This window comes from Semicossyphus pulcher, unplaced genomic scaffold (genome assembly GCF_022749685.1).
Source record: "Semicossyphus pulcher isolate SPU_LCO1_2020_fin unplaced genomic scaffold, fSemPul1.0.p SCAF_26, whole genome shotgun sequence".
Classification (NCBI taxonomy): domain Eukaryota; kingdom Metazoa; phylum Chordata; class Actinopteri; order Labriformes; family Labridae; genus Semicossyphus; species Semicossyphus pulcher.
In genome coordinates this window covers 2,422,076-2,437,221 of record NW_027211700.1, presented here as the reverse complement: position 1 = coordinate 2,437,221, position 15,146 = coordinate 2,422,076, and the positions used below count along the sequence as shown (strand labels likewise).

The 15,146-nt window shown below is 45.0% G+C and overlaps 1 protein-coding gene across 2 annotated transcripts in view; it reads left to right on the top strand.

The window, feature by feature from the left end:
- sgsm2 (small G protein signaling modulator 2) overlaps nucleotides 1–15,146 on the top strand; it is an 83,092-nt gene that overhangs the window by 54,708 nt on the left and 13,238 nt on the right. Inside the window, exons 4-12 of one of the 2 annotated variants that reach the window (XM_069676531.1) lie at nucleotides 6,543–6,710; nucleotides 8,098–8,165; nucleotides 8,744–8,892; nucleotides 8,964–9,098; nucleotides 10,509–10,633; nucleotides 10,760–10,827; nucleotides 10,932–11,095; nucleotides 11,605–11,737; nucleotides 11,992–12,126. In XM_069676531.1, the coding sequence (XP_069532632.1) occupies nucleotides 6,543–6,710; nucleotides 8,098–8,165; nucleotides 8,744–8,892; nucleotides 8,964–9,098; nucleotides 10,509–10,633; nucleotides 10,760–10,827; nucleotides 10,932–11,095; nucleotides 11,605–11,737; nucleotides 11,992–12,126 (1,145 nt within the window). The remainder of the gene's footprint in view (nucleotides 1–6,542; nucleotides 6,711–8,097; nucleotides 8,166–8,743; nucleotides 8,893–8,963; nucleotides 9,099–10,508; nucleotides 10,634–10,759; nucleotides 10,828–10,931; nucleotides 11,096–11,604; nucleotides 11,738–11,991; nucleotides 12,127–15,146) is intronic. The other variant, XM_069676532.1, reaches the window with a different exon arrangement.

The window sequence follows — 15,146 nt, the reverse complement described above, 5'->3', positions numbered from 1 at the left end:
ATCTGCGTCTCCACCACAATGCATACAAGCACACAAACACACATTTACACAGTGCATGTTCCCACCCCCCACCCCCCTCGCCAGCCTTTCCTCCGTGTCATCCCACCTCAGGGCTCCATCTCTCATTTACCCTGGTTGTCATGGCAATGTGGTTTGCGCCACTGGCGGTGAAAGAGGCAGAAGAGCATGATGGGAAACATGAGGGAGAGAGGGAGAGAGAAAATATGAGCAGACATCAAGAGAGGAGTAACACAGTGAAGTGAATGATAATTACAGCAGAGCAGGACTGAATATTGTGAGTGTGTGTGTGTGTGTGTGTGTGTGTGTGTGTGTGTGTGTGTGTGTGGGTGCGTGCCAGGGGCAGGTGGGGTGAACAGGTTGTATTTTAGCTTGTGTTTTCCTGTAAACACCCTGCTGCAGCTCCTTGTCTCTGTGATTTATTTAACGTTCCTTTTTTCAATCTTTTCCTTAGCGAGAAACCGCCATGAAAAATCACCAACACTCCTCCCTCTCCTCTTTTCCTCCCTCCATCTTTCCATCTCTTCCTAACACACGGGGTAAAGAGCAAAACTAGCATATCATCTGCATTCATTTCCTCTCCTGCAGTGCTCGAAGCAGCGAGACCTGCTGAGGCAACAGCTCTCAAAAACATTGAGGGATAATTCAACGTTATTAAAACTGGAGTCTGATTGTTATAGTTTGATATTTTTTGAGATCTCTGATGTGGAAACAACAGAAACATAAAGGCTCAAATGATCACATGGTTTCCCAGGAAGTAAATTGATCACTCAAACTGTTTTTAACATCCAACACAGTTTTTTGTAGACTCTCAAGGGAAGGCTACGACCTGCAAGATGAGAGTTACATAACTGTCGGGAGTTCGGCGGGCAAGCAGTTCTTCTAGCAAGCTAATCTGCTTTCACATTTGTCACAATCTTTGCTGTGTTTTGCTTCAGCAAAAGAACATCTTAGATCTTTTTTAAATCAGGTTTAAGGCCAACTTGCAGTACTAAATGTCAACAATAAATGTTCTGCTTTTCACTCAGTAAGAACTTTCTTAGTAAACTCTTCAGACAACTTTTTCCCCTCTTCAGCCAATCTATTCTTTGGAGTCCCACAAGGCTCCATCCATGGCCCCATTCTCTTCTCCGTTTGCATGCTGCCATTAGGCACAGCATTTCCTACCACCGTTACGCACATGACACTTATCTTTATTACTCCCCCCCTTAAGAAAAAAAAAAGCTAAATTGCCTTTCATAGTTTTGTTTTACGATATTTCTTGAGATCTCTGATGTGGAAACAGAAACATAAATGGTCAAATAATCAGATGGTTTGAAATCAGAAAATAAAGCCAAATAGCGAAATGATCATCCAAACTGCTATGCAACCCTTCGCCTTGCAGGCTGTAGCACTCTCAGAAGAGTCCTCCATATACTGCAGGGAAAAGCGCGGTTAGCATTACTGCTAGGAAGCTAATCTACTAGCACCTTTGCCACAATCTTTGCTTGGTATTGTGCTATTAAAACAACATCTTAGATAAATTGTAATCAGGTTTCATGCAGCTCACAGTACTAAAAGTCGTGCTTGCTTCTGGTAACTTAAATCTCTGGAGTCTTCTGGCTCTATATGCTGCTTTCTACCCTTGACTACTTTATATATTGACTGCCCTGAGTGTGGGGTTGGTGATGGCTGCTCAGAGCTTGAGCTGGTTTTTCCTCCTATCTTAGAAACATAACTTTTTTCAATCCGTTTAGGCAATTTATTCCAGCCTCTTAAGCAAATCAATTCTATGGAGTTCCACAGGGCTCCATCCTCGGCCCCATTTTCTTTCCCATTTAATGCTGCTATTAAGTAAAATCTAAGACCACAATATCTCCTACCACTGCTATGACAATGACACTGCTTTATCACCCCCAAAAAACAAACAATCAGCTAAATCTTAACGGCCTCAGAGACTTCCTCAAAGACATGAACGGTTGGATGGCTCAAAATTTCGCTTAAACTGATGTTGAACAAATCTGTGATCTGTCCACCTCCATCTAGTCATCTTCCGAGAACCTATTTTTTGACTCTGCCTGTACATTCAAGGCAGTCACAACTAAATTCTGTCAGCTTTGGACCATTATCCAACCATCTTTAAGTCATATGACCCTCGCCTTTAAGGGCCTAGCTGTCCTTTAAGAGTCTACACTAAGACCGCCAGTTTAGAATCTTGGATAAACTTGTTGGTCTGCTTCTTAACCAGTCTGATCATCTGACTGCTTGTTTCTGGCCACAGAGGACGTTTTTGTAGCAATCTTTTATCTCCTATGTACTTATAAAAATGATGTGTGAAACTAGAAGCATGCAGAAGGTCAGTGCTAACGTAGGACGTCCTATAATTGATGTAACACCTACCCAACATCTTATGTGTATATGTACGTGTAAGGCAACCCTACGCTTCTAACTAAGTAACCCGTCACACGACATAATCCATTTTGCAATATCTCCATTATTTGTATTTAATGTTTAAACACACATGCAGATAAAACACCTTTTCCTTTAAATATCTGCACATCTACCGTCAAACGTCAGTCACCCTTCATATAAACAAATGCAGCATATCATAGCGCCCCGTATAAGAAGAAAAAAGCCCGCCATGCAAACCCAGCTGCCTAATGATTCACCCTGACATATTCCTTTTCTCATTCATATTCCTTTGTCAGCTCAAAATACAATCTGGTTGTAATCATTGCAATCAGTTCAGTTGGTTACATGTTGACATTTGTTGACATTTGAAATTCATAAAGACCGGCGACAGAGAGCAGCGTGGAGGAGGAGAGGCAGCAGCAGGAAGTGACGTTTCCGTGGTGGTGGAAGTTTACACATTAACATTAACACTGGTTTAAAGTAATTTGGGAGATTGGCAACACAAATACTTAAACCTTTACCTTTTAGCGCTAATAAGTCCCGCCCACACAGGAGGGGAATCGATAGATCTAATTATTTTGTCTTGTAATTGGGTCTCGTCACTTTTGTCTGTTAGCAAAGAAAGATACCTAAAAGCTGCTGTGTGGTGGGATGCATTTCCAACATGGTACAGAATTTTATTAACATCAGAAGTGAAAAGCTGAACCCTTAAGAGGACGAAGTAGATACAGGTAATACGACTTGAAGCATCTGCAAGAAGAACATGAAACTGATGCTCAGTCGTTTGTCCAGACAAACTGTAGAGGTTAAAGCTAGCTCAGCTCTGCAAGCTCTGGGCTGCTTGGAATATGTAGTAAGCTAAGCTAACAGTTCCCATCATTAAATGACGCTTCTTAAACTGATGCTAACTCCCAGAGAAATGTGCCAGGCTAGGCTAGAGGGATCATTTCTCTTAGAAAAGCAAGCTAAGAGGAACATACATTTAAAGCTATTCTGGGCGTACTGTTCCCCCTCCGATGGGATGGGTTTACAGAGTATGACTCATGCTTTGTTTTCATCGCTGCAGAATAAAAAGAATGATAAATATTAAACTAAAATGACATCATCAAGCTTCCTCGAGATTGTTTTGTCCTACATGGGGTTTTTCTTTTCAGAATAAAAGTCACGGGGTCATTAAAATCAAAGGTTTTTTATACCTTTGGGAGCATAAATCTGTTCGGAAAATGTCAGAGCGGTCGGCCTGCCTGTAAGATAACGAGGCGTCTTGTTTGCTCAGCTGACATTTGACCTCCTGGAGGCACAAGGGTTCAGGTCAGGACACAAACACACTGGTAGCATCATCTTCTGGTGTGAATTAAAGTAAGAAAAGTTAAATAGAAGAAGAAAAGCTTTTGTTTACTGCCACACCCTGCAGGCTTTCTTCAGAAGAGGAAGCCCCTGTCTCCCTGCATTTGTCTTATCGCTCTGACATCATCCTGATTTCCCTCCAACCCTGGGAGGACTGTGAAAATCGTGACTTAGCCGAAACCCCCTTCACACACACACACCCACTGCATACACACACACACATGCTGGGGGATTTCTGTCATCGTGACTGTGCCATTTGAGCCCCCCTCAGCACTGACACAAACAACACTCATTAGCCTGTTGAAGTGGGTGTGTGTGAACGCTTTTGTCTGATTCCCGCACAAGTGTCAGAGATCAAACCGAGTCGGGGATGAAAGTGCTCCTCTCTTCGTCCGACCGTCGTGAATCTGCCTCCATATTCATCAGACACTTGAGTCGGCTGATGTCGGACATAAAATGGAACCTTTTGTCCGACGGCGTGCAGATTTATGGGAGCCAAGCTGTTACACATAAGGATGAGTTTTAATGAATGAAAGTATTTAGCAGCTCATCATGCTGTGAAACGCTGCCTCCCGATGGTCAAACACACAATTTATTTTCATTTAAAAACCTCACATTGATTTTAGTGAGCATACTAAAGGACATATATGCAACATTACAGCTACGAGTTGTTGTATATAATCAGTATTCAACTCAATTATGTGGACTAAGGCTCCTATTAGCGGACATGCATGCATACATTTTCTTGTTGTTTCTTGTTGATCTCGACTTATTTATCTCATTACCTGGACGACGCTGCACCACCGTAACGTCAGATGATCATAGCTCGTATCCCCAGAGCTGCAAAAGTACAAAACAAACAGGCTTAACTTACCTCACTAGTGTGGGCAATGGCAGCATCACAGTGACCAGGAGGTTGTTCTGTTTTATACATCGCCATAAAATGATCCCGTTATCACGAGAAAACCAGCTTTTATATCTCGTGATATCAAGATAAATAAGACGTACCGTATCGGTCGGAATTTTCTTTTCCTTGAAATACATCTGAAAAAGTGGGATCGTCTTATATTCGGGGTCTCGACTTTTAAAGGCCAATATACGTTCGCAACAGTAGACAGCGCTTATGTAAACTGAGGCCAGCCGTCACTCACAGCTACAGAGCCAGGGGGATGAAAGGTGGAGAGACACGGAACAAGTGGCCCAAAAGTCGGCCGAGTTAACCAACAACTGAGGCGATTAGAGATAATTGTAATTAGTGCAGCAGAGTCATTAAACAAGTGTCGAGCAGACAGAAATACGGTGTCACAGAGAGTAATGTCCGAAGACGGCGAGCCCAAAAAGACAGCCTTAAAAATGCTAACAGTCTTAGCTAACAGATGCTAACAGATGAATCGTACCGTGGTCCTCAAAGAGGCTGCTTTTAGAGACTGACAGGAGAGTGTGTGAGTGTGTTCCTGACAAACAGAACGAAGGTCTGCCCGTTACCAGAGCTGGACTGATCTATAAATAGACCCCACTTTGATGGTTAATGATTTTATTGAAGTTTTGAACGGCACTTTATTTAATTTAAATGAAACAATTTATCTTAAAGATATTATAATTGTGATTTTATTTAAAAAATGTGGTTTTCAAAAAGTCTTATGAAAAAATGAAAAGGGGGGTCGTCTTATAATCAGGGTCATCTTATATTCGGACCAACATGGGACTTGTTATCGCCAGAAAACAGAGTAAATAAAATGGATGCATGTCAGCTTAGGGCAGGGGTGGCCAACCCTGCTCCTGGAGGGCTACCTTCCAGCATGTTTTAGGTTTCTCCGCACTCTAACACACCTGATTCGAATGTTTCGCTAATTACCAATCCCCTGAGACGCTTCAGTTGGTTGATAACGAGCAGATCATTCAAATCAGGTGTGTTAGAGTATGGAGAAACCTAAAACATGCAGGAAGGTAGCCCTCTTGGAGCAGGGTTGGCCACCCCTGGCTTAGGGCTTCCGTACTTTAGGAAAGGAATCTGTCGTGTAAGAGTTAAATAGGTGCCCAAGTTTCCATTCCACCTGGATGGATAGTGCATGCTTTCTCTTTTATGTCCCATGTGAAACCCAAACTGTGCCGAGGGAACAGCCATTCATCTGGATGAACTGATGGAAAATATGACTCTTTGAAGGAAGCATACTCAGTCACCTGGTCATCTTCGCTGACCATTTTCTCCCGCTTACCTGGGGTCAGGTCGCGGTGGCAGCATGTTAACGTCCCTCTCCTTAGCCACGTTTTCCAGCTTCTCCTGGGGGATCCCGAGGCGTTCCCAGGCCAGACTGGATATATGATCCCTCCAGTGAGCTCTGCGTATGCCCCAGGGTCTCCTCCCAGTTGGACTTGCCTGGAAAACCTCCACAGGGAGACACCCAGGAGGCATCCTAATCAGATGCCTGAACCACCTCAGCGGTCTCCTTTAGATGTGTTCCAACCCTCACCTGTGGTCATGAGCTTTGGGTAGTGACCGAAAGAATGAAGCGACAGATACAAGAGTTTCCTCTGCAGGGTGTCTGGGCTCAGCCTGAGAGAGAGGGTAAGGAGCTCAGACATCCAGAGGGAGCTCGGAGTAGAGCCGCTACTCCTTCTCCTCAAAAGGAGACCGCTGAGGTTTGTGTGATTCAATTTAGCTGATTTTGTAATTATTTTTATGTGTTCGATTGGTTTTATGCTCTCCATAGAAAGCACATGTTGTCTAAAAAGTATGTAAAACATTATTGTTAATCATTATTATTGATGTGCTTTGTCCGCTGCAGGAGGACCCAGAGTATGAGCCAGGAGCCCCTGAGGAGACAGGGCTCCTCCACCACCAGCCGCCCCCCGCAGCCGCTCTCCGCTCAGGCCATCAAACACATCTGGGTCCGCACGGCGCTGTTCGAGAAAGTTCTGGACAAGATAGTGCAGTACATCGTGGACAACTCCAGGTGACCTGTTTTATCCTCCTCAGCAGTGACTCACGGCTCCTCTGCAGTCTGTGAATTACCTGTTCAGTGTTTCCGCTCGGCTCCTGTGTTTGTGTCTGGCCGGATAACAACAAGCTCGCTGCGTCACACACGCTGAAATGATGCACCGGGACCACTTCACTGATAAAAGCCTCAAACACGAAGAGGGTCGTCGGGTTCACAGACGTACGACAACATGAATCACACTCTTTAAATACAGAAGCATCCAGCTGGAGTAGGGCTATTTGAGGCTGTGTTTTTGTTGTTGGGCAAATACTGAAAACTTGACACCGTGTTCAGACAACAGAAGAGCAGTTTTTATCTGCCCCTCCAAAATAAAGTGTTGTAGTAGAAAGTGTATGACGGATACTGATTTCTCTACGAACTGCAGCCTGGGTTATAAAGCAAATTTATTATGTCATATTTCTGTATTTAAACCTCTTAAATAGGATTTATCACTCCAAATGTTTCCGATTGGGTTGTACCAGGGTTTCCAAGTTGAATCCAATTGTCTCTTAAATACAAAGACGTTTTGTTTCCTTTGTTTTTGGTTCAGCACAGCACCAAACTCCTGTATCAGCCCCTTAAGGCGGGGTACACACTACAAGATAATCAAGCTGATTTATAGCCTGATTCCCTCTTCAGACTAAAGTAAACAAAGTCCTGATTCTTTAATGGTTCTAAAGATGATCTCTCCAGATGTTCCTGTGCTGTGAGGGATGTTAAGAGTGATTTCACTTCCCCCCGCCCAGGCATATCCAGGCGACCACTTTCTTATTGTTTCAAGTCACATCACTGTCCTCTTTTAACAGAGATGTGGACTTGAGACTTGGTGACTTGGACTCGAGTCGACTCGATTCTTTTGAGCGTTATGCAAATGAACGTGATGACGTCCCCAATATGCAAATTAGCGTATGACTCTATGACTTCTAGCGACTTTTGGAGCTATTGCGAGCTACTTTCATTGGACAACAGTTGGCAACACTCAGACGTCCTGGGGGAGCTCAGAGTACAGCCGCTACTCCTTCGCATCGAAAGGAGCAGTCGAGATGGTTCGGGCATTTGATGAGGATGCCTCCCGGGCGCCTCCCTTTGGAGGTTTTCCCGGCATTTCCAACTGGCAGGAGATGCCGGGTATATCCCATCTGGTCCTGGGAACGCCTCGAGATCCCCCAGGAGGAGCTGGGAAATGTTGCTGAGGAGCGGGATGCTGGACTAATGTGCTTAGCCTGCTGCCACTGCAACCTGACCCCGGATAAGTGGAAGAAAATGGATAGACTTTTCTTTTAACCTTCCACATATTTCCCAGCAGGACTCGTTACAATCAGATGACATTTAATCACTGTTCTCTGTGTGTTTATCTCTGCAGTAAATACTACGAGAGGGAAGCTCTGATGCATGACTCAGTCTTCGGGCCCATCCTGGCAGCCCTGCTGGGTGAGTATTTTACACTGCCAACATCTCTGCAACAAATGTTCCTGTTAAATCAGTGATCAGGTAAACAGATCTGACAGGAAGTGCAACCACAAAAAAGACAACAAGAATAACCTCTGTTAGAAATATTTGTACAAACCATTTAGAGCCACCTCCTCTGACAGTGAGACACACCGGAGCAGAAACAAACAAGCTGAGCTGATTAAAACACAGACGACCTGAACAGTGTGATATCAGGCTGTGGGAAAATAAACACATGAGCTCCAGAGGTAACAGGGTGAAGATGAGGCAGACAGCGAGGGCTGATGAGGGGATCAGCAACATGTGGGCAGAGCAGCAACACCGGGGGCACCTGCTGGACAAAAGAGGAACTAAAAATAAATAGACAAAAGGTTCTGTCTGTCAGTCTTGAACGATGGGAGTTATACGCACGAAAACATACATGCAAGGCAATGAGAAGGCATGAATGAAAAAAGGCAACGTGTGCACACTATGACGACCCTACTTAGATCTTCTAAAAGGTTTTGGTTGAAGCATAACACATATTAACTGTCAGTTACCGTGTCTGCATCTGTTCTCAGTGGGTCCCTGCGCTCTGGAGTACACCAAACTGAAGACGTCGGATCATTTCTGGACGGACCCGTCAGCCAACGAGCTCGTTCAACGGCACCGAATCCATGGAGCTCACCGGGGCCAGGATGCTGCAGCCGGGCGCCGGCCCGCTCTGGGGGTGAGTGTGAAGGAAGATATCAGTCGTCAGGAGAAGTGAGGGACGTCTGTTAAACATCTTTTCTTTTCTAGATCCGTAAGAGACAGTCGAGTGGCAGCATGTCGGAGGATCGGTTTGCAGCTTCAGCGAGAGAGTACGTGGAGTCTCTGCACCAAAACTCCAGAACTCACCTACTCTACGGCAAAAACAACGTCCTCGTGCAACCGGTACGACTGCATCGTATATTAGTATCTGATGCAGGATATCTCTGCAACACTGTGTGCTTAGAGTTACTGAACAGGAGATACTAGAGAGCTAATGACAGGTGGTGTCCATGAAACAAAGCATAGAGGGAGATGTTTCTTGTTTTGTCAGTAAGGTGGGGAAGTTGTGCAGGTTTGGCACCAAGTAAACTGATGCACACACGTTCTTACTGCATTTTTTCAAACCAAAGTGTGGAACCAAGCACTTTACCACTAACAGAAGGCTTGTAGCTAGCTGGAAATATTAGCTTTCAGCATGTCAATGGATCAATTTGCAGTGTGGACTTTAAGGTCTTTCTTAAGGACAGGAGGTAAAAAGTACGCTGCGTTCACTGCAACACACAATCTATTTCAGCGTCTGCCCTCACAGCTGCCGAACTTGATAAAACGTCATCACGCCGCCCACTTGCTTGTGCATCGGCTCACCCCGCCTCCTGGGGACATTTTACTCGGAGGCTGCAGGAAAAAGTCTGCATAAAGTTGGGGTGAAAAGTTTGCGTTCACACATGCAGCTCACCTGGGCAATGTTGGGAAGTTTTCAGGAGTGCAGTGCATGTGTGAAAGGAGCTTATTATAAAATGAGTACACTGTTTGCCTGCATCTTTATTTATGTAAATTCTGTGAAGCCCTGAAGCAGAAATCAGACTGAAGCCTTCAAACATGCAGCGCACAGAGCAGCACCCACTCAGCTGGTGCACATGAATTGCAAATGATATCATGTGTTATTGTGCTGCACGCACACACACACACACACACACACACACACACACACACACACACACGCACAGTGTTGTGTGATCTTTGAAATGAAAGCTGTCTTTCTCCTGCCTGTAATGTTTCTGCTCTGCCAAGACGCTGCAGCGCGTTTGGCCCTGAATGAATAATGAGAGTGTTTCTGCCTCCCACAAAGCTCAGCCTCTGACACAGACATGCTAACACACATGAGCTAGCACACACACGCTGCACGCTATGCATGCTAAATGTCTTTCTATAGGATTGACCTCTTTGCTCGTGATATCATGAGCATCATAGTTTCTGCCTTTACAGAGTATTATAGTGTTTTTAAACCCATATTTTGGGGTCTACATTTTGTAATTGCTCCAGCTCTTGCTTTTTACTTAATGCAGAGACACAAGAGGAATACTGATCCTCTCATGTAGCTACTGGAAAACAAGCTAATGAGCATAACAAGCACAATTTTAACTTCAAGATTTAAAAGCAAGTTTAAGGTGACGTAACTGCAAATCTCCCAGCAGTTGTTTGGATAAAAAATCAAGGTTGCACTCTCAATTTTCCGCTTTCTATCTTCTGCAAATTTTCTGCCTTTTTTTTCCACCCCGTCCATCCTTCTTCCTCGTCTCTCTCCCCTCATAGAAGAAGGACATGGAGGTGTTGCGGGGCTACTTGTCGCTCCACCAGTCTGGAGAAAACCTCACCCTGAAGTGGACGCCAAACCAGCTCATCAACGGCACGCTGGGAGACTGTGACCTGGAGAAGAGGTAGACAAAACATGTACAGATGATATATAAATGATCGGACTCTACTCGTGCAAAGATTTTAAAGACATAACTTCCTCCTGAACTTAGTCTTGATGAAGTTTTCAAACACCCTCCCCTCTCTGTCAGTATCTACTGGGACTATGCACTGACCGTCCCTCTGCGCCAGATCGTCTGCATCCACTGTCACCAGCGCCGTGAGTGCTTATAAAACATCTTAAACTATTCATGATGCATCACATGATTCATTCTGTCTCCTTTTTCCTGACTTTAATGGTGTATTTTTAAAACCGTATCCCAGCTGATTGTGGAGGTACGCTGGTTCTGGTCAGTCAGGATGGGATCCAGCGGCCGCCCCTCCACTTCCCCCCCGGTGGTCACCTCCTGGCCTTCCTCTCCTGCCTGGAAACGGGCCTCTTACCGCGGGGTCAGCTGGAGCCCCCCCTCTGGTCCCAGAAAGGCAAGGTGCGTCACCTTCTTCGAGCTGCATTCACACCTGATCATTTGGTTTACATTTACACTTTATGGTCAGTGTCGATGCTGCAGGTAAGATGTGATGGCTCTGATGGCTCTGCTTTTAAAGCAACCTCAGAGAAACTACCGAGATGAGGCTTCATTTTGTCTGAGCCACTCGCCCAAACAAATTAGTCTGCTCTGCCTCACAAACGTGTCTATTGGATGGACTCATTACCCGCCTGCAACAGTCAGTGCCAGATGTACAAGATTATTTGGCTTTTTTTCTGTCAGAACATTTGATTAACTGATTGCTTTGCTTCGGGAAAGTAAGAAGAAATTTAACAACCAAAACATTCTTCTTCACAATTTTTGTGAACTTTAGGATCTTCCTGGATTAGCCAAGCAGGGAGGGCAATGCAGAAAGCCCTCTGGGTGTACAACAGTTTGACATTGACGTGATGCTTCATTCAAAGAAAAGAAGCCTTTTCTACTGTGATACGTTTGTGTTTTGTCTGCAGGGAAAAGTGTTTCCTAAACTGAGGAAGAGGAGCAGCGCAGCCAGACTCATCGACCAGGACAGGAGCAGCGAGGAGGAGACGGCGGCGGACTACGTGTTTCGTATCGTCTACCCCGGATACAGACAAGACGCCAGTGAGTCACACTGAAACAAGCACGCTAAAGTATTAGCATCTGCACACAGCAACAATGTAGTCTTCGTCTTGGTAAACAGCCGTCCTTTTTAAAAGATAAGTTCTTAAAACCTGCTTGGATTTGTCTTCCCATGATGTGTTTATAAAGTTCAGGTGTAGTCTGGTGTTTTTTTTCCCACAATCCTCTCTTCCCGGGGTGTGCAGGGTGGCTCTGTTCTAACTGTGTTCTCTGTCGTCCCCCTCTGGTGCGAGCAGTCACCATAAACTACCACCACACCACGGGCAGCCGCGCTCCGTCGCTGGACGATGACGAGGAAGAGGAAGATAGGCTCCATGCTATGATCTCAATGATCTGCTCGCGGAACCTCACAGACCCTAATGTCATGAAAGGTTTTTATCACCTTAACACACCCACCCCCCCACCCCCCTCCCACTCCTGAGAACTCACCCCGGCTTCAGACGTCCCCTCTCCCGACTCCCCTCCCCCCTCCCAACCCCACCCCGCCCAGCTTCGTCTGCCTGTGTGTGTGCTGCCTGAGGCCGAGCCCAACAGTGTGGGGTTTACGTGGACACGGGGAAGTTCAGGGTGATCGACGCGAGACAAAAGTTGGTTTTGATGACATGTTGAAAAAGAGAAAAGGCTAACAGAGGTGATAAAAACATCCAGAATCTGAGACACTCGCTGACTCTTACAGTCGAGACAAAGAGTCAGAGAGTCGCTGGGATGATTGACAGCTTTATCATCTATTATTTTCATTGTGGTTTTAAAGGGCGAATCCGTCATTTTTAAACCTGGGCCTTATTTATTTTTATTTAAGGCTGTAAATAACTAAATGTTTTGGAAATGCCACAGTGGATTGTTCAGCCTGCAGCCATGACACAGGCTATTATGGCTTCAACGTACGCCTCTAAAAGTTCTTGTTGTTTCCTCTGACAGGCTCAGATAGTTGTTGTAAGTGACAGACCTTTTTGTACAGAGGAAGATGATAGTTTGAAACAAAAACAGCCGTTACATCTCTCTCTTCAGAGCCACCAGACTCCATTGACAAAAAGCATAACACTAATCAGAGGAGCTGCTGCTCTACTGCACTTACTGGGGAGTTCACTAAGAATGCATTGCGGCCGGTGATAGCTCCATAAATTGTGCATCATTTGCCCCCGCTATCTGCTCCGTCTCAGGGTCTGATTCACAAAGCTAAATGCACTGATGATATTCAAGCGCAAACACACCCGTAAAGTTTCACAGCTCCGTGCAGTTTGCTCTTGATTTGCATCTGATAGTGGAGAGAAGCTGTCTGCACCTCCGCTCTCTGCTGCGCCGAGCTGCGCTCTCAGATCCACACATCGATGATGAGCAGGGAGAGGAGGGGGCAGCTCTTTAACAATTTATTATAAAATCCAGACTGGTCAGGTGTTTACTAGTTTCACTGTCAGTAATGCAGCTTGAATGAGTCTGCAACAGCAGCTCGTCAAGATAGAATAATCCCCGTCCTGCGTTACAGTTTTAATTTGTCTCCACACGTGTGGGCAGAGTGTTTCCGTGTTGAGCTTTGGATCTCCCGATTATAATAACGATGACAAAATATTATTAAAATACATTTTAATGTTTTTGATGACATGAAAGGTGGAATTGTCGTCATGATCGCTGTAAACTCAGCTGTGCCGCAGTTCCCACCAGCCCTCTGCAGACGGTGATATTTTCACTGTAACCGCGCGGTGCTGTTTGTGCTGCTGTTTGTGAATGAGATGCTTTTTGCCACGAGGCTCATTTACACAGAAAGGAGCCAAATTTATCCTGATTTTTTTTCATAATGACTCAGCACAGAGACGCTGTTTGCTCTGCAGCGCAGTTTGCGGTGCATTAACCCTCTGAGTGTGCATCGAGGAGGAGCCTTTTTGTGTCATTCGCACAGGGGGGCAAACATTAAAGTCACACAATTACACAAACAATTTAACCAATGAAGACGTCAGGAGTTGGTGGAGACCAAAACAGAGCGTAAAGGAACTTCTTTATCACATAGAATGAATGTTGCTCTGTGTCTCCTGTGTTGGGTCACTCAAGTAAGACTCTTTTCCCACCTGGCAAAATGTTTTGTTTTTTTTACCACAGATGAAACAAAAATCAAGGAACTTTTCAAGTTCAAATCAAAACAAAAAGTTGCTCATGTCTTAAACGCAGGAGAGGAAAAGATTGAGATCAGACTTTAGAGACTGAGCTAGAATGCTTTTGATTCTCACTTTTACTAAGAATTAATTCTGTAATGCAACTCTGTTGCTGTAGTTTATTGACACTGTACACATTTCCTGCTGGCGTTCCCGTCTTGCTGACATCTGAAAGTGAAGAGTCTCTGGACGTTGTGATCTGGAACGATTCCATCCTGCCTTTAGAAAACTTAACTTCACAGCAGCCACTGAAACACTTCCCTTACACCCTTCCTGTTACTCTCTTTCTCTGACTCTGCTCACACACATTTTCACCCACATGCTCGGCAGTGATCCTAACGCACGATCATGAAACAATAACACAGAGAAGAATGAACAGAGATGTTGTACAGAGACAGGCTGCTCCCTCTGTCGCCTGGTATCATCCCCAAACTTCCCCAGGTCTCCTCATCTAGATCGAAGCGTTCTGGTTGCATTGCATTCTGGGATTTGCAGTGCTGACTGCTTTATAGAGATACGAGCTGGTTCCGCTCTTGAAGCATGACTCAGCACTGTTGGGTTTACGCCGTCCTGGCAAAGACTTGCTTTGATAATTTGCTTAGTTTTTCTGCACTCCTTTAATTTGAATTAACTCTGTTTCCTCCTTTTTGTCCGTTCATTTCTCACTTGCAACATGCTTGACAGTTTTTGCATGGGAAAGATGCACCCGTTTCATTGTTTCTAGAGAACGACTCTGTGTTTCTGCGTATTTGTGATGGAAAATCCTCTCACAGTCTCCTCTTCTGTTCCTTTTGATTTCTCTCTTTCTCTGACTTCCTCAGTTGTTTCTCCTCTTGTTTGTGCAGTCGTTTGCTGCGATGCTGTTCACTGTAATTCTTCACTAACCCCGCGCCACCCCCCTCCCCCATCCCCTCTCCCCCCTCCTCACCCCTCTCATTACGGTCCTGTGGGGTTCCGCAGTAGTAGAGACGTGGAGTCCTTGTGTGAGCAGGCAAAAACACTTGTTGATCACGTCTAGTCCTAAAGTAAAGAGGGGGGGAGGCCACATGTCGGTCTCGCTCCAGCAGCATTTTTTCTGTTTGCTTTTTTTTGTTTTTTGGGGGTACTGAACGACCAAAGCGCAGCTTCATATTTATGACAGGTCATCAGCTCCAACCTGAAGAATTAAGGTGAAGAGCATTTATTTAATGTGAAGTTCTTATGATTTTTTCTCCCCTTTGTGTGCCCTTTTTTTTACTGGTGTCCAT